At 44.6% G+C, this 25,277-nt stretch overlaps 3 protein-coding genes across 3 annotated transcripts; 1 reads left to right on the top strand and 2 right to left on the bottom strand.

Annotated features, from left to right (window-relative positions):
- Positions 1-1,879: 1,879 nt before the first annotated feature.
- On the bottom strand, positions 1,880-8,787 carry tpte (transmembrane phosphatase with tensin homology; the record flags this gene model as incomplete). The annotated part of the gene is made up of 18 exons (XM_080550103.1): positions 1,880-1,985; positions 2,361-2,431; positions 2,667-2,762; positions 2,856-2,953; positions 3,220-3,325; positions 3,701-3,781; positions 4,019-4,080; positions 4,448-4,536; positions 4,696-4,777; positions 4,899-4,959; positions 5,061-5,125; positions 5,248-5,311; positions 7,050-7,149; positions 7,264-7,383; positions 7,771-7,932; positions 8,103-8,150; positions 8,302-8,388; positions 8,738-8,787. 18 exons carry the CDS (start codon positions 8,785-8,787, stop codon positions 1,880-1,882), a joined length of 1,548 nt encoding a protein of 515 aa, XP_080406229.1.
- Positions 8,788-11,073: 2,286 nt separating this feature from the next.
- On the top strand, positions 11,074-15,450 carry fgl1b (fibrinogen like 1B; the record flags this gene model as incomplete). Its single annotated transcript, XM_080550185.1, has 9 exons — positions 11,074-11,137; positions 11,963-12,093; positions 12,271-12,352; positions 12,472-12,631; positions 13,678-13,775; positions 14,000-14,088; positions 14,224-14,349; positions 14,568-14,632; positions 15,267-15,450. 9 exons carry the CDS (start codon positions 11,074-11,076, stop codon positions 15,448-15,450), a joined length of 999 nt encoding a protein of 332 aa, XP_080406311.1.
- Positions 15,451-16,462: 1,012 nt separating this feature from the next.
- Positions 16,463-23,744, bottom strand: thsd1 (thrombospondin, type I, domain containing 1; the record flags this gene model as incomplete). The annotated part of the gene is made up of 9 exons (XM_080549984.1): positions 23,702-23,744; positions 21,836-21,955; positions 20,817-21,217; positions 20,007-20,673; positions 19,153-19,314; positions 18,375-18,801; positions 17,296-17,875; positions 16,933-17,182; positions 16,463-16,824 (listed from the first exon to the last, which is right to left on the bottom strand). Exons 2-9 carry the CDS (start codon positions 21,888-21,890, stop codon positions 16,463-16,465), a joined length of 2,904 nt encoding a protein of 967 aa, XP_080406110.1. The 5' UTR covers positions 21,891-21,955; positions 23,702-23,744.
- Positions 23,745-25,277: the final 1,533 nt, after the last annotated feature.

The raw sequence follows: 25,277 nt of genomic DNA, 5'->3' as shown, positions 1-25,277 counted from the left end.
ACGCACGCACGCACGCACGCACGCACACACACACACACACACACACACACACACACACACACACACACACACACACACACACACACACACACACACACACACACACACACAGATAAGATCAGAGATTAGTGAATCATTAACTTGGACATGCAGCACCTTAGTTTTACTATTTTGTGGTAAATAGGTCTAACAGGAGATAATGTAGCATACAGAAGTACATTTGTCTAAAGTAAGTGAATAATCCATCAGTCATCATAAGTAAAGTGAGCGGGTTGGGCGTCGGGAACATTATTCATGTGGGTGGGTCCAGTTTAAAAACGAGCTCCGTGTTCGGAAGACTCGCCAGGGACACATGGATCATATACTACAGACAACGCTAGACACTGTAGACCATGTTACAAATCAATCAGATGGTAGTAATATATGTATACTTACCAAGAATAGGCCTATAGCACACGAACATTATTAGGACTACTACAATATTGAAGAAATAGGAGGCGGCCATTGCATGTTCACCTTTTCCCGGCTAAGGCTCTAGAAAGTGAAAGTTGTTTTCCACTTGTCCAATGTTCACTTGGAATCAACTCAGACCTTTTACCTGCTGAATTGATTAAGACATAATGAAGGAATAGCCCACACTGGCCCGTGAAACAACCTTTTGAGTCAATTGTCCAATTACTTTTGGTCCCTTGAAAAAGGGGGAGCTACATATAAAAGAGCTGTAATTCCTAAAACCCTTCCTTCAATTTGGATGTGAATACCCCTTACCCTAAAGCTGAGAGTCTGCACTTTAAGCCCATATTCATTATATAACTGTAACTTGAACAGCTAAAATAACAAATATATATGGACCTAACTGTATATAGATAAATAATACAGTAACAAAAAGATTTGTAATATATAATTTGTAATACACACATGCATATGGCAAAGAACAGCAGTTTCTATACATGTAACATTCGTTTTTAACAGTTAGTGCAAATCATTTTTCCTTCCTTTATTATTTAGCTATCTATATATATAGATACATAAACATTATTTTGCAGGCCGGATTATATAATATTTTTGACATAATTTGGGCCAGTGGGAGGAGGGGGCAAAAATGGCCCCTGGGCCGACAGTTTGAGACCCCTGCCTTAAGAGAATGTATTTTCATTCTTGAGAGTAAAAACATACATGATCTTTATTGAAATGTATTTTGATTTATTTCACATTTATTCAAATGTATTGAATTTCAGTTTTGATATTGGACAATATTCCCTATAATTCTCACATGAATGCACATAACCAAAATCACTGTCTGTCCAACATAGCTAACAGCTCTTACAGTACTCTTCTAGGAATGACAACGTTGGAACTAATCTATTCAAGGCATTAGTGTTGAACATCCAAATAGTCCCTTTTTCACAGAAATACATGTACAAAAATGGGAAATAATAGAAAATAAAGCAAACATGCAACACTAGATAGTGTGCATAGATAAGTGGTATACGGATCAGTGCAAAGAGTGTCACTGGTTATTCCAACATCAGCAGCTAGACTGGTGCATTCTGGGTAGAGGGTACAGAGGTATTAACAACAACGCAGCTAAGAGTCAACTATACAGGAGGTCCCTGTGCCATGACAAGCCTATAAGAAGAGCTGGCATTGGGGGGGTATCTCAATAGTCTAAAAGAGGCTTCCTTCTCTTTGCCTCCTTTCCTTCAGCTGCATTGGTATGAAAGAACTAGGACAGGATGAAGTATATTCCCAATAGTCAGAATACATCAGATTTCTGTCCTTTGCTTTCAAAGAGGGGGAGAGGAGACAAGGAGAAGACGCTGCTTTAGATGATGGAGACGTTCCCTTTGACAGAACTCTCTCCCTGCATCTCATGGGGTTATTCAGGGTCAGAGAAGAACATCGTCACGCCAAAGTCCTCCTTGTAGAGTTCCCAGGTCTTGGCTTTGTGGGGGTTGTCCAACTCCTCTCTGGAGAGAAACAGCCTGAGAGGGAGAGGCATTGAAAATAAAAGGATAGCAAGGGCAGGGTTAAAAATGGAATTATTACATAAAAGGAGATGACACAACCTATGGCTAGGCTAATGGTCAGCAGCATGATCAGAGATTAGCGAAACGTTGGACCCTTTTCTAGAACTTCTTTCTTTGTATTTTATAACCTTTTATTCTACAGAATCATGATTGTTTTTACATGTTGAATTAGACCTGAGTACCATGGCTGATGGCTCTGAAATTGTCCACTTTACAAGTCCTCAAGTTGATAACTACAGTATGAGCTTGGCCTGCTTAGACGGACGTCACTGAATGTGTCTGTTAGAGTGCTCACTAACTAGTTACACGGAAGAAGAGGCAGGGTCATACTTGTTGTCTTCGACAAAGGAGGTGTTAAACCAGAAGTAGAACGGGCAATCCTCGTATCCTTTAGGCAGGCCCTGGGAGAACACAGACAAAGGAACTGTTAGCAGCTTACGAACTAGAGAAGGAGCAACTGAATGAATCTTGCACTGTATGTCATCTTAACAATCTAGTATGGTTTCCTTTCTTCAGAGTACTGAGATGTACGTACATTGTTGTTTTTTATCGATGTGCATCATTTCAAGTCTTCCCCTGAACACACGCTTCTGTTGGTTGAGTTAATAGCGCCAAACAAAAGATGCAATCACTCACAGCGCTGGACTCGAACATGACCTTGACGTCCCCACTGACCACCGGCCCCTCCTGTGCACTGATCACCACGGCATTACTGCCAACATCAGGGAATACCTGGGGATGGATCAATCAATTAATCAATTAATGCTTGGGGAGTGTGTATTGTACAGTACTGTGAATGTGCGACTGAGTGTGTGTGAGGCTCACCGAACAGTTGTCCTGTTTGGCGCACACACACTGAAACACCAGCTCCTTCCTCACTATGATCTTCACCTTCAGATCACTGCCATCACCCTTGCCCACACCTGTGAGGAGCGCGCGCACACACACACACAGACACAGACACAGACACAGACACAGACACAGACACAGACACAGACACATACACATACACATACACATACACATACACATACACATACACATACACATACACATACACACACACACACGTCAGTATAAAGTCCTATGTGGTTACCTGAAATGGAATGCATATACTGTAATATAATATACTGTAATGTATAATGTATATATAGAGTACAGTGAGTAGAATGTGATGTGTTTGCCCTACCTGCTATAGAGTGGATACGAATGCTCTTGATCTTCAGCCTCTGTAATGGAGGCACCTGTCTGTTGAACTTGCTCTTCATCACCTCATAGTAGCCAACGTACCTGCTCTGTAAACCACACAGTACAGGGACAACAATAACCAAATGATAGTCATCTCATCTTCAAAGAGGTATTCCAATCTAGAAACACATAGTATACAGAAGTATGATTCCACTTCAGATAAGACAGGGACCACTGTTGCTAACATGCTGCGCACACTTCATTGTGTCAAGATCATGGCATTGAAACTTCCCAGGATGCTCATGAATGGCTGAATTGAACAAGCTACTAGCTAACTATCTCACGTCATACATACTGTACAGTATATACTATTAATGGGAGATTTGCACACAGTAGAAGGTAATGCATGTGAACTATACTCAAGTTAGGCATGGTCCCTTTATGAACAACAAAACAGTAAACAAGAGTAAGTCTGTCTGTACTTGAGAAGGAGTCTCCACCCCCTGGAACTTGGAGCTGCGGCTCTTGTCTGTCCTCCTCTCCCCAAAGTAGTCCAGACTGTCCTGAGATACACACACACACACACACACACACACACACACACACACACACACACACAAACAGTTCAAAATGCTGTGTATTCAGTTTCATTATGCTTCAGATGCAAAACACGGTTTCATGACTTAATTATATTCACATTCTTCAACAGCTGGGAATGTTGGAGTTGATAGATTATTTAGGTTTAATCTGGGTCAGTTCAAGATGGGAAAATCAGGCACGTTCAAGATGTCCTATCCTACCTGTGCATTCTCAAACTGATCACTGTCAATGAGCCAGGTACACACCAGAGTCCCTGTCCGTCCTGTAAAAAAGCACAGTTGGATGAAGTTGCCCATAGACTCTGATCTAAGGTCAGCTCTCCATTTCATCCCCCCAATGGATATGGGTATGATATTGGTCGGCTCATCTTAAAACTGCTTTTAGAACTGTGCCACCTGGAAGTTTATGCTCCAGGAACACATGACTGCAACTACAAACAGTAACCTGTAGGGGGCAAGCTGGGCCCACATGACTACAGTCTGCCAAGTCGCAGTTCAGTGTCTCGGTAAACAAGAGCAATACCAGGAAGAGCCTGTTTAATCAGATTCAGTTTCTAACGGTAGGATAAACTGAGGGTTAGCTGATTCTAGACCTGTCTAAAGACAACCTTTTTAGCACTCGGAGCATACCTTTCCCTCCTTTACAGTGGATAGCAATGACGTTTTTGGGGTCGGCTCCCATCCACTCCCTCACCCCCGCTGTGTACTTCAGCATGTCCCTGAGTCAAATACACACACACACACACACACTTTCACAGAGAGAGTCAAACATAAGAGGAACGTTTCTCTTACGATGTTCACTAAGAGGCTTTGAATGAAGGCCTAGGAACGGATTATTCCAAAGAAAGCCAGACAGAGAAGAGAACTACAGTACTCACTCCAACGAAGGGACGTTGTGATCGTCGATGAACACCCGCTCCACCCTGTAGTGGAAGAACTTGGGGTCGTAGCCTTTCTCACCTTGGAGGGAGCAGGCAATAACAAGGAATTCAGGACATCTGGAGCGTCTAGAACCAGATTAGAGGGGGTACATGTTGTGGTGACCCTCATACGGAGAGTGCAGACAGTCAGGAGTACTTACTACAGAGGTTGTAGACTCTGTAGTGGTCTTCATGTTTAGCATCTAGAAACCTGGCCACCTCCTGACGAGACAGGGAAAAATAATGGAGAATATTGGGTTAAAATAGTGTGTATAATGTTGTGTGTGTTTGTGTGTGAGTGTTTGCATGTCATTGACTCTTACCCTGATGGGATTCCTGTAGAAAGACTGCTTCCCAGAGGAGGGGAAGGACATGGCAATAACTCGGTCTGAGGAGAGGAGAGAAAGCAGCTCACGATAAACCTTTGCCATACACTCCATACAACGATAACAACAACAACACAGTCCTAAGGTCCACTCTAACAGAAACGGGTGGTGTCTCTATACTCACCTGTGACATAGGTGAGGTCCAGATCAAACCCATCCTTCTGGTAACGCCTCTTGTTCTCAGAGACCTGATCAGTGAGTTAAATGGTCAGATGTTAGTCAATCACCTTCTGTGAGATACTCTGCTTCCAGAGTTTAATAGTGTATTCACACCTGTCATTTATGACACGGTTTGGTCAGTGGGACCAAAGTCCAGGCATCCGAGACTTTTATTTCGAAAAATGTAAATCCATTTCAGCGTCGTTGAAAATCAATGACACACTCGCTTGTTTTGTGAGCCTGCTAATAATGTAAAGTAGTGTTCTACTTAACTAGGTAGCAATGTGTCGCAGTGTTTTGGCTTGACTAGCGAGTTTGTGTTGTGATTTTCAACAACGTTGAAACGTATTTCCGTGTTTCAAAATAAGAGTCTGAACATTTTGATTGGTTGCCAACTTGCGGCCCAAATGACCAGACCATGTCACATTTGATCTGATACAGACTGTTCTATGTTACAATGTTGTACTTGGACATTGGTTTGATTCACGCTCACAGTGCAATCTTGACAGAACAAACAGTCTTTAGTTCTGCTCTGGTTCTGAATACGCCCTCAACACCATGCGCTTGCTAACAGTTTTTGGATTGCTTTTGATCGCATGCTGGTGATCATTCACCCATGCCGGTTGTAGAGCATTCACAACATGCCATTTAATGACCATGCTACTGCGCATGTCAGATCGCGAGCAGCCTTCTGATCTCAGTATGTCCTGTTGAGCCGTTATGTTGTTACAATAAATACTGTTCACTTTATAAAGCATTCCCTCCGTATGGTCATTCAACACCAGTGATCGACCCGTAATCGAAAATGGAGCATCAGTGGCGTGTGTGGATATTAGCGTTGATTGCTCTTCTCCGGTTCATATAGGCAGGGGCGGCTGTGGCGCAAGAGGTAGAGCTGCCGTCTAATGATCGCAAGGTTGGCAGATCGGCGGTTCAAGCCCTGGCTGGCCACATGTCGAAGTGTCCTTGGGCAAGACACTGAGCCGCAAATTGCTCCCAGTGAGCGGGCCGGCGCCTTGCATGGTAGCTTGCCGCCATTGGTGTGTGAATGTATGGGTGAATGAGAGGCCATTGTAAAGCGCTTTGGATAAAAGGCGCTATATAAGTACAGTCCATTTATATAGGCCTACAGTGTTCGGTATGAACAACATATTCAGTTTGAGCAAGCATCAAGACTACGGCTAGAGAATACCGCTCCTTTTCCCATCTGTTAGGCTTATGCTGTCCATATGCTGAATTATTACTCAACAAGTTGTCACGGCCATAAATCTAATAATGAAGCCAAAGTACATGAGAACACCCTCTGCAGCCGAGCTTAGATTAATAGACAAATAGAGATTTCCCTAGTGCTAGTAGGTGCTATTGATGGAATCCACATCAACATCAGAGCTCCATCTGACACACCAGAAGATGACTTAAGTAGAAAAGGCCATTATTCCATCATATTACAAGCTGTGGTGAACCACAAGCTCAAGTTTTGGAACATAAATATGCGACAATGCAGGGTACAGCAATTGAGTTGTTTCGGTTTGTGGGTAGGGCCGAGACCACCCTCTCTAGGCGGACTCAGTCCGGTTGATTTGTTCCGGAGCTGAGTGCGATTGCTGTGTTCACACATGCCCAAACAAACCGAATTAGGGGGTAAACGCTCCCTGATTCGGACCAACGAGCTAGGTGTGAATGCACCCTAATAGTGTTTGGCCCACTACTGCAGGTCTTTGTGGATCCGGGCTGGAGACATTGTGTTTCCATTGGGGAGGACCTCACCATCCTCCTGGTGACCTTCTCCAGCTCCTTCTTCTGAGACGCCAGTCTGAAGATCCTCACCAGGATTAATATCCTCATAGAACGCAGGAACGTCACCATCCTAAGGACACACACGGACACACACACACACACACACAGACACACAGACACACAGATGAGGAAACGCACAACAGAGAGGAGGCACAACCATCGTGCGATCAGCCTGGGCCAATACCTAGGAATGAGGCTGTTCCCTGTGAGGTCGGAGAAGGTATAGATCATGGTGACTCCTAGGGTGACGACTACGATACAAGCATCCACGATGTTGAGTTTGGAGCTGAAGTACACCTTGAACCTGAAACACACAAGTCACAGAGACATTATTCACATACACAGGCATTCTCCAAATAAATGCTACAGTACTATACATGGGACTTATTATGCGTTTTGTCAAGTGAAGCATTTAGGAGTGAGTTATGATGATTTTGCTCCTCGACACTGATATGACAGTTTTTTCCTGTGGCTAACCATTCCCATTAACCTAGCACAGGGCAGATCCATTTCCTGTCCAACTTCCTGTTCATAACTTCCTGTTTAACAGCTCATCAGTGAAGAGAAATTACAATCAACTGCTGATTCAGAGCTTTTTGTTTTCTCCCTTTCTTTGTGTAGTTTCTCTCACACAGGCATATACACACACACCCCGCCCCCCCCTTCCACACACACACCCTCTCAAACTCACCCCTCCACGTAGACTCGGAGCAGTACGTCGATGAGGAAGAAGAGCGAGATACAGAGCGACACCCCCTCCAAGGCATCCCCCACCTCTCTGCTCCTTGTTGCGAGAGACAGGTCCACAATGACCAGCACAATGTCCACTAAGATCAGCACCACCCCAAACATACTATAGGGACACAGACAGAGAGAAGCATCATACTTACCATTACCCAAAATACATACTACAGAGCTACAGACAGAGAGAACCATCCTATTGGATAACAGAGACAAACATCATTATCATCATCTTCCTCATCCTCATTATCATGGACCAACATCAGAGCCATAGACACTCACCGAAACCCAAAGGACATGACAAACGGAGATATCGTCTTCCGGATACGCCTACAAAGCAAGAGAGAAACGCAATAACATTACTGGTTCCATATTAAGTCTGATTTGAAGAACCTCACATTAGGTTTCAACAGCCGGGATCAAAACAAGGGTGGGAGCTCCCGTGTCAGGTGTGTGGGGAGGAGAGGAGAGGAGCACTTACTGGTACATGGTGTCTGGTTCAACACTCTCATCCTTCCCATCATCAATCTTAACCTTAGCATCCTCCATTTTATCAACCTGGTCAACACTAGAGAGAGAGAGAGAGAGAGAGAGAGAGAGAGAGAGAATAGATACTTGGTAAAGCAGCGTTCAGGTACAAATGTATTATGTTTGCATCTATGCTTAAACCAAGCCATTCCATTCGGCATTCATCAGCAAAGTAGGTCTGACAAGACTTCCAGCATTTTTTGTGACACCACTTCCACAAAAACACCATTCAGCATGACATTGATCAATCATAAAGCTTTTGCTGCTGGACCAAAACAGCATTATATTACTCATATAAAAAGACAGGCAGAGTAAAGGTTGCCATTCTCATGTTTGTGAGTAGGTCCAGTCACACTCTGATTGAGTTCTTGTTAAGGTTGTTCACTCACCCATTAACTTCTTTGGAATCCAACCCCGGACTGAAATGAACAGCTGACATCTTTCTGCAGCTTTGGCCTTCTCCTTACACTCCTATTATTATTATTATTATTTATTATGTCTTCTTATTTTTTGTTAGGTCTTTTTTCTGAAAAAAATAGATAAACATTTGAGAGATAGATTAAGGACGGAACATTCCCTGATGGCTTTGGTGGCATTTTCCTGCCACACTGAAGTTGGTTACAATGTATGGGATAGGACATTGACACTGTGTGCTCAGATGATGTTCGATGAGAATCAAATCACACACAGACACAGACACACACACTCACACTCACACTCACACTCACACTCACACTCACACTCACACACAAATATATGTTCAATTCCAATAAGACTTCATCCTAAACATGCACGTTTAAGTTCATCAGGAAAGTTTTTCAGCAGTCAGTCATTTTGCTGGTGACAATGACATTAAGAGTGAGTTACTGCAAGATTTTAACCACCAGCTGTGTACATCACCAGTAACAAACATACATGCAAAGTTTAGGAACGAAAAAGGCAATACACACCCAGTTTCGATGTCAGAATGAGAAGAGCATCGGATGAGTCTGCACTTCTCTCACGCTTGCTTTGTTTTTTTTTCTTCTCCCCCCCTGTCCCCAAAGCGTTTGATCCAAATGAATTAATTGATCACCAACCCCATTCCGCTGCCTGGGCTGCGCTGACTGTGTGCCATTCGTGCAATGATATGGCCTTTGTCTTGTGACTCGTAGTGCCGTGAGGAGGAACACGGTTCAAAGGTTGACGGAGTTATTTTTTCCTCCCAATCCACTATTCCTTCTGCTCTGCAAACGTAGCGGTTCTGAACTTCCTGAAGCGGAGACAGACGCTCTGCCTTTTCCTCTGGCACAGGCCTGGTCTCATCGTTCACTCAGCACATAATAAACTCCCCTTTCGCATGATAAAACCATACCACACACCAATAACTCTTTTAATAACTTTTTTCACCCCGGCTTTTCTGTCTTGAAAGAATGGAGAATGGATGTGTATAAATGATAAACACTATCCTATTTTTCCGTTTGGTCTTCCCATAGGTTATTGTTAAGAGAACACATCTGGTTTTAATGAATGGAATGGCACGCCTACCCCAAGAAAAGTGAACAGAATATTACTCACATTGTAAAAAAAAAAAAACATAGACATATTGTAATTAGGGTTTTTAAGAGTAAAGTGATCACTTAGCATTATTTTTTTTATTTTCTACATATTATTATTATTATTATTTAGCATTAATGTATTGGACATTCAGATCATAACAATACATCTGAAAATCTGATCATAGTGTCGGAGAACATCAATTGCGATTTTTAGAATGACGGTTGTGTAACTCTCTAGAAACATATTTTCCTATTGACAGGGTCTGTGGTATGTGAGGAATGTGGTGGACTAAAATCTCTCTCCATCCCGGGCGGCATGGTTGAAGTTGCTCTGTCACAGATCTGGGATCTGCTGCCATGTCCTAACCCAAACTACAACCAATGGGGAGATAACGCAAAAGAACTGGCTTTAGAACAGTTTCTGGGGGGAACGTGACGTCACGGCAGTCCTGGCCTAACGTGTACCATGCAGAACCGACCGGACCGAGCCTATAAACAGATGAGACGGGCAGGTTAGGGAACACTGTGCACCTTGACTCAGACCGAACGAAGACGAAAGGATCTCGTGAAATTAAGGTATGATCTGAATGTCCAATAAATTAATGCTAAATAATAATAATAATAATAATATGTATAAAATAAAAATAATAATGCTAAGTGATCACTTTACTCTTAAAACCCCTAATTACAATATGTCTATGTTTTTATTTTTTATTTTATTTCAACCTGTTTTAATTAATTTCTTCACTTCAATGAATTCATGTCATGTGTATTATTTGCAGAGAGGGATCAGTGAGAGATTGTAATTGCCTGTTTATTTAATTACATTTTAACACTAGAACAGTCATGCTTTTTTACCTACTAAATTATGACCCCCTCTTTAGAAAGGCAATCTGCTATTTACACACAATGACCACTAGTTGGCTGCTTGTAAATTACCCTGCTTCCTACACAGAAAAACAGCAAAATAGCTTTATATTAGCTTATCCTGATGTGATTTAGAAAATGTAAGGATATACTGGGTGGTAGAACGCACATATCTAGGAAAAGTCATGAAAGGAGGGTCCTGAAATTTGATCGAGTGCAAAGACATATTTTTATTTATTTATTATTATATATTTTTTTACTCATGGCCGATTAAGTGTTAAACTTTATTCTTTTGATATCTACAGACTGAACTGAGAGACATGTCTCTGATGTTACTGCTGGTGCTTGTGTGCCAAACCATGGCGTCCCTCAGACTCCCAGTACGTATCTCACCTACTCTAGACTCATGTACTATGTCTCGCCCATTTTAAATGAATCAATAGCCATGTACGAATATTCATACTGTCTACTGTTTAATACATGTATCTACGGCATATAAACCATACCAATATAGATTTGTTCAATCGGAAAGGACTTCTTGAATATTCAGTGAATTCATACTTCATGTAAAGGCAAATCTAGTATGACATCCTGGCATTTTATACATACAAATTGTTTGTGCATTTTGCATACTGCACAACTTTCTAATTGTGCATACTGAAAATGCCTACTAAATAGGTTGAAAGATGAATGTTTCAGACATGGCCAATCGCACACAGTGTCAAAATACTGTCCTAATGCATGCCTCATTCCTTTAAGAGGTTATCTCTGAGGACATCAGTGTGTGACTATGTCTGGTCCTACATCTATGTCTGGTTCTATATCTATGTCTGGTTCTGAGTTCTGCAGTTTTTATGTAGGACCTCTGTTGCAGACCATGTCCTTTGGGAAGACAGAACGTGACGTTAGAATTATAAGGTTCTATCTACATTTTTAGTCAAAATTTAGTTTTTTACATAATCTGATCCATTGGGTGTTTATTAATGCCTGTGTGGTGTTATTTTTAAAATGTTGACATTTTTTTGTTAGTAATTAATAAAATACAAAGTTTCCATCTCACAAAACATATTGGAATGTAAAAACGTTGACGCTCAATATCTCTGAACTGCCCTAAACTCACGAGAAATTGATTGAATGATGGAAAAAAGAATTAGAACTAAGCCCAAATCTAAAACAAATCTCCCTTCCTTTGTGTCTACCTTGAGGCAGGGGACCCGTGCATGCTGGAGGTAGCAGAGCTGAGGCGCAGCATTCGCATCCTGGAAAACAAACTCCTGATTGGTGCCTGGCAACTGGAGCACCTGCGGGTGCACAGGTTCTTCAGCCCCCCGCGACCTAGCACACGCCAGCCGCTTCCTGAACCCGACCCTAACCCTAACCCTAACCCTAACCCTAACCCTAACCCTAACCCTGACCCTGACCCTAACCCTAACCCTGTCCCGGCTGATTATGATGACTATGACTCTGACTATGACCTTGAACCAAATCCAAAACCAAGCTCTCATGACACAGAAAAGCACAAGATACCACCATTGACTAATGAAACAGAAACATTGACTCCGCTCCCCCCAGCAGGCAGCCTCATCGTCTATGATAAAGGTGAGAGTCGGGAGAGACCGGAGCCTTGAATCCAGGTTACAATCTGCCATCATGATTCAGCAACTGACTGTCAGTGTGATACTGTAGTCTCACCCTTGCCCCTGATGTCTCCTCTCCAGACTGCTCAGAGTTGTATGAGAGAGTAAAACCACCGAGCGGCTTCTACCGGATAAGACCCAAACCCACACTGGAGCCGTTTCTGGCATACTGTGACATGGAGGATGGAGGGGGCTGGACCGTCATTCAGAGGCGACGCCATGGGAGGGTGAACTTTAACCGGTAGAGAGATAGATAGACCAGTAGATAGACAAGTAGATAGAAATATAGATAGATAGATAGATAGATAGATAGATAGATAGATAGATAGATAGATAGATAGATAGATAGATAGATAGATAGACCAGTAGATAGACAAGTAGATAGAAATATAGATAGATAGATAGACCAGTAGATAGATAGATAGATAGATAGATAGATAGATAGAGAGATAGATAGATAGATAGATATCTTAAATACTTACCTGCATGGTGCAACAGTTTCTTATGCTACATTAGTATCATATAGGTTGTTAAAGAAATTAAAGAAAGGCAGCCTGCTTTGTTTCAAAATGCATAGGAAAAAGGTATTTAATGTTTACCTCTATAGAAGGAGAAAGTTTACAGGTACGTCAGACAAGTCTGAACGGTCAAAGTTTCTCTCTCCAGAACATTCATTATGTGACGGTATTTATACACATAGGTACACTTCAGGTAACAAGTCCGCCCTTGGGTGAGGTCTAGGCCAATCATTTACAAGGGGTGTGGATTTGTACATTGAGGAAGATGATGGGGATGAAGGTTAGAGGGGAATCTGGCCCTCCCTTCCTTACAGCATAACAAAGGTGAGGAATGATGGCACCAGAGTGAACAATGCAGTGTGACTCAGCATTGTCTTGAGTTTCTAGGGTCAGAGACAGACTATGGAACACAAACGGGTAATTGCATATATTCAAATGTATGGCACAGGAGGACAAGTAGAGAAAACAGGTTTCATTGTGTGCTTACAACAGGAAATCAGTTTCTAGCTTGCTCTAGAGTCAGTCAATGTACTGTTGTGAAGTTTTAATCTTAAATGTAGAAACATTTCTTATCGCATATAACAATTTTCTCTTACAAGGTACACAGGTTTCTCTGATACTGTCATTCAGTTGAAGTGCTGTATATGGGTGGATGATGGATTTCTGTTTGTAACTTGGATCCATACTTCTGAGCTGCATTTCTTGTATGAAAGGTGCTATATAAACAAAGCTTTACTTACTTACTTACTTACTTACCTCTCTCATTCAGAGACTGGGTTAACTACAAAGAAGGGTTTGGAGATTTCAAACTGTGGAACGATGAGTTCTGGCTGGGAAACGAACACATTCACTCCCTGCTTGTCGAAGGTAAGCTCTGAAAGGTGGGAGAAATGCAAAAGGATGTCAGCTGTAAACATTCTTTCAGTTGTGCAGTTTATTTTTTTTTGATCAGTGAAGGGGAGGAAGCAATGAGAAGAGTACTGAGGTGTCACATGGTGTCACACCTTGACCATTGTTCAGTGTTGGGTTCTCAATTGTTCCTGTGACCTAAAACACTGTGCATTCCATTTGTTCTGTCTTCTGCTCTGGAGGCCAGAACCTGATGAAGATAGATCTGATGGACTGGAGTGGAAAGAAGACTCACTCCTTTTACGAGAACTTCAGAATCTCTGACGAGAAGGTGAGACACACTCGTTATAGCAACCAGGACCTGGTTTTAAGATTAAACCAAAAGTGAATCAGCTGTGACCCATTGTTTAAAAAGCCCTGCTCTAAGCCAGTGTATCTCCCCCTGGCCCCTGGCCCCTCCCTCCAGGATAAGTACCGTCTAGGGTACGGTATGTACAGTGGACGTGGAGGGGATGCTCTGTCTGGAGGCGGGGGCTCGGTGGAACAGTGGTCAGCCTCCCTCAGTGGGATGCAGTTCAGCACCAGGGACCAGGTCAGTAACCCCATCCTCAGGGTCGTGCGGTCAGGGAAGGCGGGGGAGGCAGAGCCTCTCCTGTCATACTCCAATGAAAACAGCTGTTATGGAACGTAAAAAAAATATTTTTATCTGTGTTATAAATGTAATTTCTGTATGATAAAAAAAAAAAGGCAATGAACCAACGCGATGGTTGTGGTAATAGTGATGATGATGATGATGATTATCATTAACAGGACAATGACCGCTTCCTACAAGGCAGCTGCGCCCAGGAGAATATGGGGGGCTGGTGGTACAACAGGTGAGACTTTCAGCCTAACACTTTAAAGCTCCCATATTATGAAAAACTCACTTTTTTCAGTGCTGTACATTTGGGTCTCTTATGACCCTACTAACACCGAAACTGTGAAATAAAGCAATTCGGTCCGTTTTTGTGGTCTGCATATTTGGGATAAAATGCAATTCAACATGCCATTCAGATTGGCTGCCCCCTGCTACGCAGAGCGGGGCCTCATCGTGTGCTGTGTTGAACATTTCCCCCGCCGTGCATTCATACATTCAAAGGGAAACTATTATCATTCCCCCCCCCCCCCCCCCCCGGGAACCGTTTTTTCCCCCGTTTAGAGTAAAAAAGAGTTTGCAGTGTTTAGAGGCGTGCTGAAATTAAGAGTGGTATTTTCAGCAAAGAACTTCAATGATATGTTTTTGGGACCCCAGAGATTTACATTAACTTAATAATAGGTTTCCTTTAATGTAATAGTGTAATGCTCTTCGCAAGCCTACCTGTGCAAATCTGCTTCTCTGCCTCTGGACACAGAGCTCAGTACTTGTGATTTGTATTTGTAAAGTGCTTTGAGTTGCATTTCATGTACGAAAGGCGCTATATAAATAAAGCTTTACTTACTTACTTACTTACTATTTGCTCTCTCCTCCAGGTGTCATGCAGCCAACCTGAATGGGAAGTTCTATCGAGGAGGAGAGTACAAGGGCAAATACGACAACGGGGTGGTGTGGGGAACATGGAAGGGGTTGTGGTACTCCCTCAGACACACCACCATGAAGGTGCGGCCCCTGCTTTTCATGGACAGCATGGGCAGCGGGGCAGGGGCAGATGGGTAGCGCTGTCAGGAAAGTCCCAGGCCTCCTGCATGCGTAGGCCTCATGATTATAGAATGAGAATTCTACTGTAAGTCATGTACTGCTGCAGCAGTGATATTGGACACAGTTGAAGTGCTTTTAAAAAACACATTTATTGTTTCCCCTTGTTCCTTGGTGAATATATCAAAACGTTTAATACATAATAATAATACTTTAATACACTAATAAATCAGCATTTAACAAAAATGGCTCCCTGATGTTTACATTTCATTGTCCTTAATCACAATAGAAGACAACAGTATGTGCTGTACCCAAAATACAGTACGGAGAAGATACATATTTAGATTAAATACAGGCCTTCATGTGAAAGGTCTCCTTGGAAAACAGCCTTACTGCACATTCGTTTTGTCCCTGAATAAACACAATATATAATTGAAATGCTTGATAATAATACTGAGATACTGTCTCTACTGCAGTAGAAACAGCCCATTCTACAGTGTAGGACAGTGGTAATGGCTTCCCTCGAAACAGTCTGTTGGTGTTGAAAAATGTTCTGACCGTGACGCTGCAGAAATAGTAACATTATAAAAACATCCTTGTCCATTATCTGCTAACAGTCCAGTATAAATGTCCTTGAGAAAGCTCACAGTGTCACAGCGTGGTAAGACAGCCAAAGATACATTCAATAAAGAGAATGTGGTGATGTTGAACAAGTGCTCTGATATCTAAAGAATAAAAAAATAAAAAAATGTCCAGCTTTCTTATAAGCGTACTTATAGGCCATGAAACATGTCACATAACATGTCACAGGTTATCCCCAGTATATTTCCATACCCCACCCCACCCCCCCGCTTCCTTTCTCCCTCCCTCCCTCCCTCCCCTCCTCTCCCTCCCTCCCTCCCTCCCTCCCTCCCTCCCTCCCTCCCTCCCTCCCCTCTTCTCCTCTCCTCTGACATCCTCCCTCCCTCCCTCCTCCTCTCCCTCCCTCCCTCCCTCCCTCCCTCCCTCCTCCTCTCCACCCATCCCTCTCTTCTCAGATGTGTTCAGGTGAGTACTCCTCCCCCAGGTATCCTGACGTCAGGTCCAGGTCCATCATCCTCTGCTCTGCCTCACTCAGCCCGTAGGGGGAGCCACTGCTGCTGTAGTCCCCAGACAGAGGCAGCGAGCGGCAGCGGCCCTTCCTCTGCTCCGAGCTTGACGCGCTGAAAGTGGAGCTGCGCTGGCGCTGCTGTTGCTGCTGTTGCTGCTGGCGCCCCCTCTGGTCGGAGGCGGGAGAGAAGGACTGGGCCTCCTTCAGCTTGCGGGCCAGGATGTTCCTCTGGATGGGAGACGGGCCGCGGCGGCTCCAGTTCTGTTCGGCCCGCTCGGCCCTCTCCAGACCCAGACTCTGAGTCCCTCCGCCGCGGGATACAGGTCCGCCAATCCCAGAAATCGCTCCGCCCCCCCCTCTCCCCACACCACTCCTCCGCCTCTCTCTCTCCCCCCCCGCGAGGTCTGTTTTACCGGGCAGCTCGGTCATTGGTATGGCTGCTGCGGGGCCGGCCCCTGCGTGTTTGGGTTCAGTGCTAAAACAAGGAGCCGCTGTCTCCACCCAGGGTCTCCGCCTGTCGTCTCCAGGGAGCCGGGGATCGCTCCTGGCCCAGTCTGAGACCCCCTGCTCTGGGATAGGGTAGGAGGAGTAAGAGGGGTAGGGCTGGTTCTCCCAGGCTGCCTTGGTTCGACAGCTGCCCTCAGGAAGGGTCCTGGGGGCAACCTGTAAAAGAGAAAGAAAAAGGTTTACGATAACAATATAATTATAATATCCAGCATTTTTTCCGTCATACCCATGGAGCAATAGAAGAATAACAGAGCATAAATATAACAGACCTGGGTCATGCTTCTCTCTCTGAAGGGCCGAGAGGGAGTGAAGAGAGGGGGCTGGGGCTTGGTGTCGTTGAAACTAGAGGTTCGGCGGAAATTGGGGTTCTTCTGGTAGGAGTTTCCTCCTCCTCCTCCTCCTCCTCCTCCTCCTCCTCCCACTCCTCCTGACCCACTCCTCTCCACCATCTCCACCCAGTCAGCTGTGCGGTCTCGTCGCTTAGCGTTCCCCCCACCCTCATACCCAGGCATAGCAGGCCCTAGGACGAGCTCCACCCTGGGGCTCAGTCTATCCGGCAGGGTGCTGGAGGTGCGGGGTGGGACTCTGTGCTCAGGGAAAGGGACTGTGATACGGAAGCGGCTGAGGTTAGCATCTTGCTGGATGTCCTGGAGGTCCAGGGGAGCAGGGCTCGGGGAGAGGCCAGAAGGAGTGAACCCAGCTGGGGTAGGAGTAGAGGCAGAGGTGGGTGTAGCGGAGGTCTCCAGCAGGGTGTCGTGGACAGGGCTCTGGGAGACGTGGTAAAGCTGCGTAGCCTCCTTCAGCCCTTTCTTCTTCATTTCCTTCAGCTGCTGCTGGGCCAGACGGTATCTGAATGACATTTATGATATTTTATATTATTATGATATTTATGATATTTTATTATTATTATTATGATTATATTATATATGTATTTATTATTATTTGATATATTATGATATTTATGATATTATGATATGTATAGAACGGAATGAGCCACCAGCCCCCAGCCAGTGTACAGAGCATGTGACATAAACCCGATTTTTACATTTTATTTGATTTATTTGAAAGTTGTTGAACACATACATAAAATCACAGTGTGACATTCAATAACTAATGAGGATAAAACACAGAAAAGTCCTCAAATCGCCACAAAGAAGTGGTCCTCTTCAACATGACAGACCTGACAGACAAGGCAGCGACAATCAAAACAACAATATAAAATAAAACACAATATGAGACAATTAAAAAAACACCAAAAAACTATCTAAAACACTCTAAAACAATCCAAAACATTACGAAGCACTTTTAAACAAGGCATCAAGGCCATCCAACCCAGCGTGTAACTTACCCAAAGACGGGCGGCAGCACCTTCTGCCCTGAGGGAGACAGCCTGTCTGGGTCCTGGACCAGCGGGAGAACCAGGGGCTGAGTCGGCGACTGACCGCCCAGCGGAGGCCTCTCAGCCTTGGCTAGCCCCGACCCCAGTCCCCCCTGTGGGCCCTGGCCCTGGCTGTCGGAGAGGCTGGGTCTCTGGAGGCTGTGCCCACAGATGGAGGCCTCGTCTGAGAGTTTGCGTCCCCCGGCAGAGTGCATGGAGCCGCGGGGTCCAGAGCTGCACTGAGGGGTCTGGCAGAGCTTACGCCACACCGTGACCAGAATAGTGGCCAGGATGACCGCCAGGCACAGCGAAATACCAGCCATGGCCACCAGGTTACCACTCAGGGGACTGGTACCCATGGGCGCGGGAGGGAGGGAGGGGGAGGGTGGGGGCAGCACTAGGAGAGGGAGAGAGGAGGAGAAAGAGAGATATGAATACTGGTGATTGAGGATATGCGACTATCGCTGTAGGGAGTATGCTGTATGTATTTCTTGTATGGGCAGCATTACGTGAGCTTAGAATTATAAGGTTCTATCCCTCCGCTGAGTTGCACACAGAGGAGGGTGTATGGAAGAATGAGATGTTTGAGTGAGTGATGAGTGTTGAGTGTTTTTCCATCTCCGGACGGGTAGAAATAAAGAAAGAAGAGCAACACAGGAGAGTGATGTCAGCCTACCAGGGGACTGTGATAAAGGGGTATAATGAAGAGAGGATATACATTGATAGAAACAGAGTGACGAGAGCAGACCTGTACAGTCTTCCAGTGAGCAGAGGGATTGTTCCTTCACCATGCCAGTGCACTGCATCCCACCACCACCAGAGGGCAGCAGACACTCACGTACTCGCTCCCTCACCCCTTCCCCACAGCTCACACTACACACGCTCCACGCCTGCCATGGACCCCACGCCTCTGCAGAGAGAAAGGGGCAAGGAGGGAGAGAGAGAGAGAGAGAGAGAGAGAGAGAGAGAGAGAGAGAGAGAGAGAGAGAGAGAGAGAGAGAGAGAGAGAGAGAGAGAGAGAGAGAGAGAGAGAGACATCACTAGAATCTAATAACATTCAGAATACCTTGATCTCATTTCTGAACCAGACTATGTTATCTATCTAGTCTATATGTTATCCCGGAGGATTCCCAAAATAGCAATGTCTATTGAACCATGAGGAGAGAACAATACAATCAAATATCTAAACATGATAGCAGAGAGTCTTACGTTTTACTACATTTCAAAGTCCATCTCGGGACTGGTGTTGTAAAATAGCATAAGCTAAAGAATTGTGGTGGAATGTATCTGACTGCTAATGACTCTGACCCTAAGGTTAAATACCTATTGATTTTCGTTAGGCTCATAGCATAATTGCCTTCATTTGGTCAAATTGAGAACTCTACTCTCCTAATCACTGCTGATTCACTGTGCATTATTGCCTATGCCATCAGAATGCTTGTTACATTCCAAAATTCCACTATCTGCCCAAGTCATCTCTTTGACATAGGGCATTTTTGACACTACATACAAAGATGGCTCGGCTGACCACAAGTGAAGTGTGACTTAGGCAATTATGCTATGAGGCTAACGATAGGCAGCCAGGAGGCTGGGTGGTCTCACCTGCGTTCCTGTGGACCACCAGACAGCTCTGAGCCGGGCTGGGGGAGCGGCTGAAGTTGAGCACGAAGCGGAAGCAGTACTTGTTCCTCCCCGGGTCGAACACAGAGCAGTTGAACTCCGTCTCGTTCTCCCCCTGTGTCAGCCAGTGGAAGGCCAGGGGTGGGGAGGAAGGCTCCTCTGGTCCGATAACACCCAACCCCGTCCCCGTCCCCGTGCCCCCAGTCCCCAACCCAGGGGAGCCTCCCCTCCCCATACCTCCATCGCGATACAGTTGTACTTTCCCGTTGATGTGTGCACAGGGAGGGGTGAGCAGCCTCACAGAGACGCTCCCCTCGCAGCCTGTCCGGTAGGCGTTAGCGTTCTCCACCAGGAGCTTGTAGGAGAAGATGCGCGACAGGTAGAGGGGTCCCGAGCTCTTCACGTCCACGGCCGTGTGAGGGGACCTCAGGGCCACCCTGATGAAGTCTCTCTCTGTGAAGGGGAAGGCGCAGGCCAGCTCGATGTTCTGGGAGCGCAGAGCTTTGATGGGGTGGCGCGTGCGGGCGCGGACCTTGTCGATGCTGTTTCGACCGATCTGGTTGAACTCCAACCAGCTCACTTCCAAGAAGAGGGCGGAGTCGACGCCGCCGGAGCAAGGCTGGAAGTGGTCGTTGGTCGAGATCCCAACCTGGGAGGAGAGGAAGAAGGATTGGCGAGTGATTCATCTGTGCTTGATATGTCATTGATCTATCTAAATGCAACGCCTAAATGTAACACCTTAACATCAACTTTCCTGATAAAAGCTGTCATCCAAATATATCCAACCTTTACCTGGAAGGAGCCTGAGTGGTTGCTGGACCTCTCCACGCCAATGTGGAAGGTGGGCCACTGCACCTGCAGTTCCGGACTCCACCACCAGGTAGCGCCATTAGTGCTACTGTCAGTTACAGTAACGTTAGCGTTAGAGGTGGCATCGTTGGTCTGCCGCTCCAGAAGGAATCGGAATGTTCCAGCATACAGGAAGCAGGAGCAGTTGAACTCTAACCTCCCCTCTGATTGGTTGACAGGAAGGACTCTGGTCAGGACTGTTGTCTTGGTGTCTGTGTCGACCAGAGACAGGGTCAAGTTGCAGTCGGTGGCGGTGGCGTTGCAGTCTGCACTGAAGTCGACAAACACGCTGCCGTTGCTAAGGGCAACATGGAGAGAAGGCCAAAGTTGGAGCACAGCCATAGCTAGAGGAGAGATAAAAAACAGGAGGGAGAGGATGGGGATGATTATCAATCATACAACTCTGCTGGGTCTCCGTAGCGTTGCACTGGGCTGGAGTGGTATTGTGATGTGTAAATACCGCTGGGTGTAGATCACATCCTGAGTCCTGACAAAGGCCCTCCCTCATAAAGGAAGAGGGTGTGGGGAGGGGAAAGAGACTGACCCTCCCTTCTTCACCCTCCCTCCCTCCCTGCCTCCCTCCTTTTCCTCCCCCCACTGAGCTTCCTTCACCCGTTGCCGGTTTAAAGGGGCTCTCATGGCAACACAATAGCAGGTGGTACACTACTCTTTATAGCAAGCTGAGATGAAAGCATGGTTTATATATAAACAGCAATTGAGTGTGCAGCAATTGACTATATACCCAAACGAAACAGCTACCTTGTCCCTTGTACCTTGAGCCTTGTCAGAATCAGAATCAGAATCAGAATCAGAATCAGAATGACTTTATTCGCCAAGTAGGTTTTCACATACAAGGAATTTGCTGTGGTAGTTGGTGCAAACAGGCAACATAAGAATAATAAGAATAAAAAGCAATTAAAAGCAATTAAAAAGCAAGTAGTGCAAAAAAAATGGTCACTCACCGTATCCCATGAGCGCCAGCAGGAATGGCAATAGTGAGAAGGAACCCTGTGGCATTCCGATGCGTGTGCCTGGGACCCCTGCTACACCACATGACCCTCCTCCTCCACCATCCCAGGGCTCTGAGAGTTAACGACAAGTCAATCACATGGAATGTCACTACAGGGGGGGTATTCCATCAACGTCGCTAAAGGAAAATCCAGGCTTATTTTTGATAACTCTCGCGAGACTTATCAGAATATGCCTGGATATTTTTAAGAACTCTCGCGAGACCTATCAGAATAAACCTTTAGCGATTTTCCTTTAGCGATGTTGATGGAATACCCCCCAGGCCAATCAAGATGACAGCAAACAACGACAAACATCGACGCATGTCAACAACATGCCCCTATCACAAGCTTACACACTAAGGATTAGTTTAGTGCTGTAAAAGGTGCATCATTTGTATCGATAATGTATCAATACAGACGTTACCTCAAGGTTATCCCTTTTCCTTCACAAATAAAACCTAGTCAGAAGGTAGACCCCGTAATCACACTGTCTTGTCTGGTTTTGTGTGTGTGTGTGTGTGTGTGTGTGTGTGTGTGTGTGTGTGTGTGTGTGTGTGTGTGTGTGTGTGTGTGTGCTCTGTGTGTGCTCTGTGTGTGTGCGTGCGCCAAGAAGTAAATAAATCAGAAATCACAGCTGCTACATTTGAATCCCCAGGATGTTAACAAAGCACAATGGGGAGGTCTCTCTCTCATATTGTTTTTTTTTCTCCATCCAGTGTGTCAGGAACAAGAGTCCAAAATAACTTTGCCACTTCCTGAAATTTCCTCTGGTCACAGTCTATATTCCCTCTTTAATAAAATGAAAAAGAAAATGCTGTCAGTCTCTCATGAAGGCATTAATCAAGTTATTAGCTATTGTATTGTGATGTGTTATTATCTATTGTATTGCATTGTATGAGGTTAGCCTGCCAAAATTTACTTTTGGGATAGTGCAGTCATTCATGTGGAATGAATGATAGGCCTCGTCAGCTTTAATTATTACTCAATCCTTACATCTTAAACGTGTTAAACAGGTGTTGAGGCCTGAGGATCTCTCCTGTTATTTCTGCGAGCTTAGGAGGTGAATCAGACTTGATATAGAAAGACTTCCCACACAGCTAGGATATGTCATTTAATGACAGCACCAACAGTATACTGTAAAAGTCTACACATACTACTTACTTAGTTCATTTTCCATATTCTATCTTTATCAAGGATGCCACATGTATGTGGGGGGAAGCCCAATGACACTCAAATGTAAACCTTCTCAAAATGGATTGTATTCGTTTCTGTCATGTCTGCTTTCGGAAAGAAAAATTATTGTTTTGCAGAAGATGTTGCCAAATATGCTGTGTAACAACCAACTGACTCCAACTTTCCCTCTCCTCCAAATCACTGTGGAAGGGCTCAACATGTCAGAGCAGCAGCCAAACCCACAGGCTAGATCTCTGTCCTAGTCCACTGTACAAAAGAGTCATGAATACACAACACTGTATATATATATATATATATATATATATATATATATATATATATATATACCATTATTATCGTATGGCTCTGTGGCTCTGCACTATGGACATCCTAGATATGTCATATGCATATCATAAGAGACATGTAAAAACATTTCCAGACGTCTCAAAAAGACCTAGGAAGAGATTTTATTATTATTTACCCTCTCTAAAAGCTTAGATTAAGTATGCAAGGGCCCGTCTTGTCTTTCATTGGCCGCTTGTTCAATTACATCAACTATAAAATAAGATAATACAGTTAGGCTATTATATTATATTTAAAAAGCGGTCTGGCATCATATAATCATGTATAAAGTAGGCTACTCACATTTCCTGTAGACTCAGCAAACCATTACTCCACACGAATAGTCTACATGACGAACTGTCCCACCGCAACTACAGGAACGTCACCGTGTCCATCGATGGAGAGTTATAGAAAGTCGATCAGTTACTGCTCCGACCGACGGCTGATAGGGAGATCTACGCAGAGGGCAATTTAGGTGCGCGCGTCCGTGAGAGCCTGTTGCGTTGCGAGAGCGACCGTCTCCGCGCGTGCGTGTCAGGGCGTCATCGTGACCGCGCACCCACTGGACGCTCACATCCACAACAGTTACACGGCTCATTCGTTCGGTTAAATGGGGCGGTATGTCGTGAGCTTAGAATTCGAAGGTTCTATCTCCGTTTAGAATGATAAGGTTCTATCTCCGTTTAGAATGATAAGGTTCTATCTCCGTTTAGAATGATAAGGTTCTATCTCCGTTTAGAATGATAAGGTTCTATCTCCGTTTAGGGCAGTTCAGAGATATTGAGCGTCAAAGTTTTTACATTCCATTATGTTCTGTGAGATGGAACCTTTGTATTTTATTAATTACTAACTAAAAAATGTCAACATTTTAAAAATAACACCACACAGGCATTAATAAACACCTAATGGATCAGATTATGTAAAAAACTCAATTTTGACAAAAACTACTAACTAACAACTAACTTCACTTGTGGTGCGGCATAATATGTTATTGTTATGTTCATTATTCAACACAATAAACCTCAGAATCATTGGGGGCAAACACGAGGAAAGGCATCAGAACACAAGAACAGTAGCCCACAATTCAACATGTGTATGATTAATTGATTTCCACTATACAGTATGTCACTCATTCCATCAAGAACACCTTCCTCTCCATGGCTCTTCAAGGAGAATGGGTCACATGTCACAGGTGGTGAATGAGATGCATCAGGTTTTTACCTGTCTCAGGTGGGATAGCAGGCCCATACAGCACTCACACTGGGTCATCAGAGGGTTAAACAACACATGTGCCATAGAAGAGGTACATGGCAGGTATGACTGAAGAAACCAAGCCAGAACAGCTGCTAGAGCATCCTGTAGTTAAGGGACGAGTGCTTAAAGACCTACCCTAAATCAGAGCTCTTGGTTGCGGCCAACACGCAAGTTGTTGGCACCCCCCCCTGAAATAAAAACAGTCAAAATCATCCCCCTTCTAAAACGTCCACCCCCCCTTTCCATCCCTTATGTCGTTTTATCAATGAACATGGTATTACTGCTATTTCAACATTTAGTTTTGCGCATAATGAGTAAAATACTGTGAGCGAGGGAGGGGGCACGCACACATGCAATGACATTTTTTAGTTACTGACGCTGAGGGATGCTAAAATTGTCCCCATATGATAAAATCCACCATCCCCCCTGATTTTCTTTTACAACTTGAGTACTGGCTGCGGCTATGGTAAGCTTGTGTAAAATGAGGACTGCAAAATGCAAGTGGGATAAACCAGGGCAAAAACGGTCTTCTAGGTCAGGGTTCTCTCCTTTTTGGGGGGATGGGTTCAGAATAGACTGTGTGTAGGGGAAGAGGAGTTGGGAGGCTGTTGAGATACTTGTTTCT

The sequence above is a fragment of the Nansenia antarctica genome, assembly GCF_963989245.1.
Source record: "Nansenia antarctica genome assembly, chromosome: 20".
In the NCBI taxonomy this organism is placed as follows: Eukaryota; Metazoa; Chordata; class Actinopteri; order Argentiniformes; family Microstomatidae; genus Nansenia; species Nansenia antarctica.
This window is presented reverse-complemented; position numbering and strand designations above follow the sequence as displayed.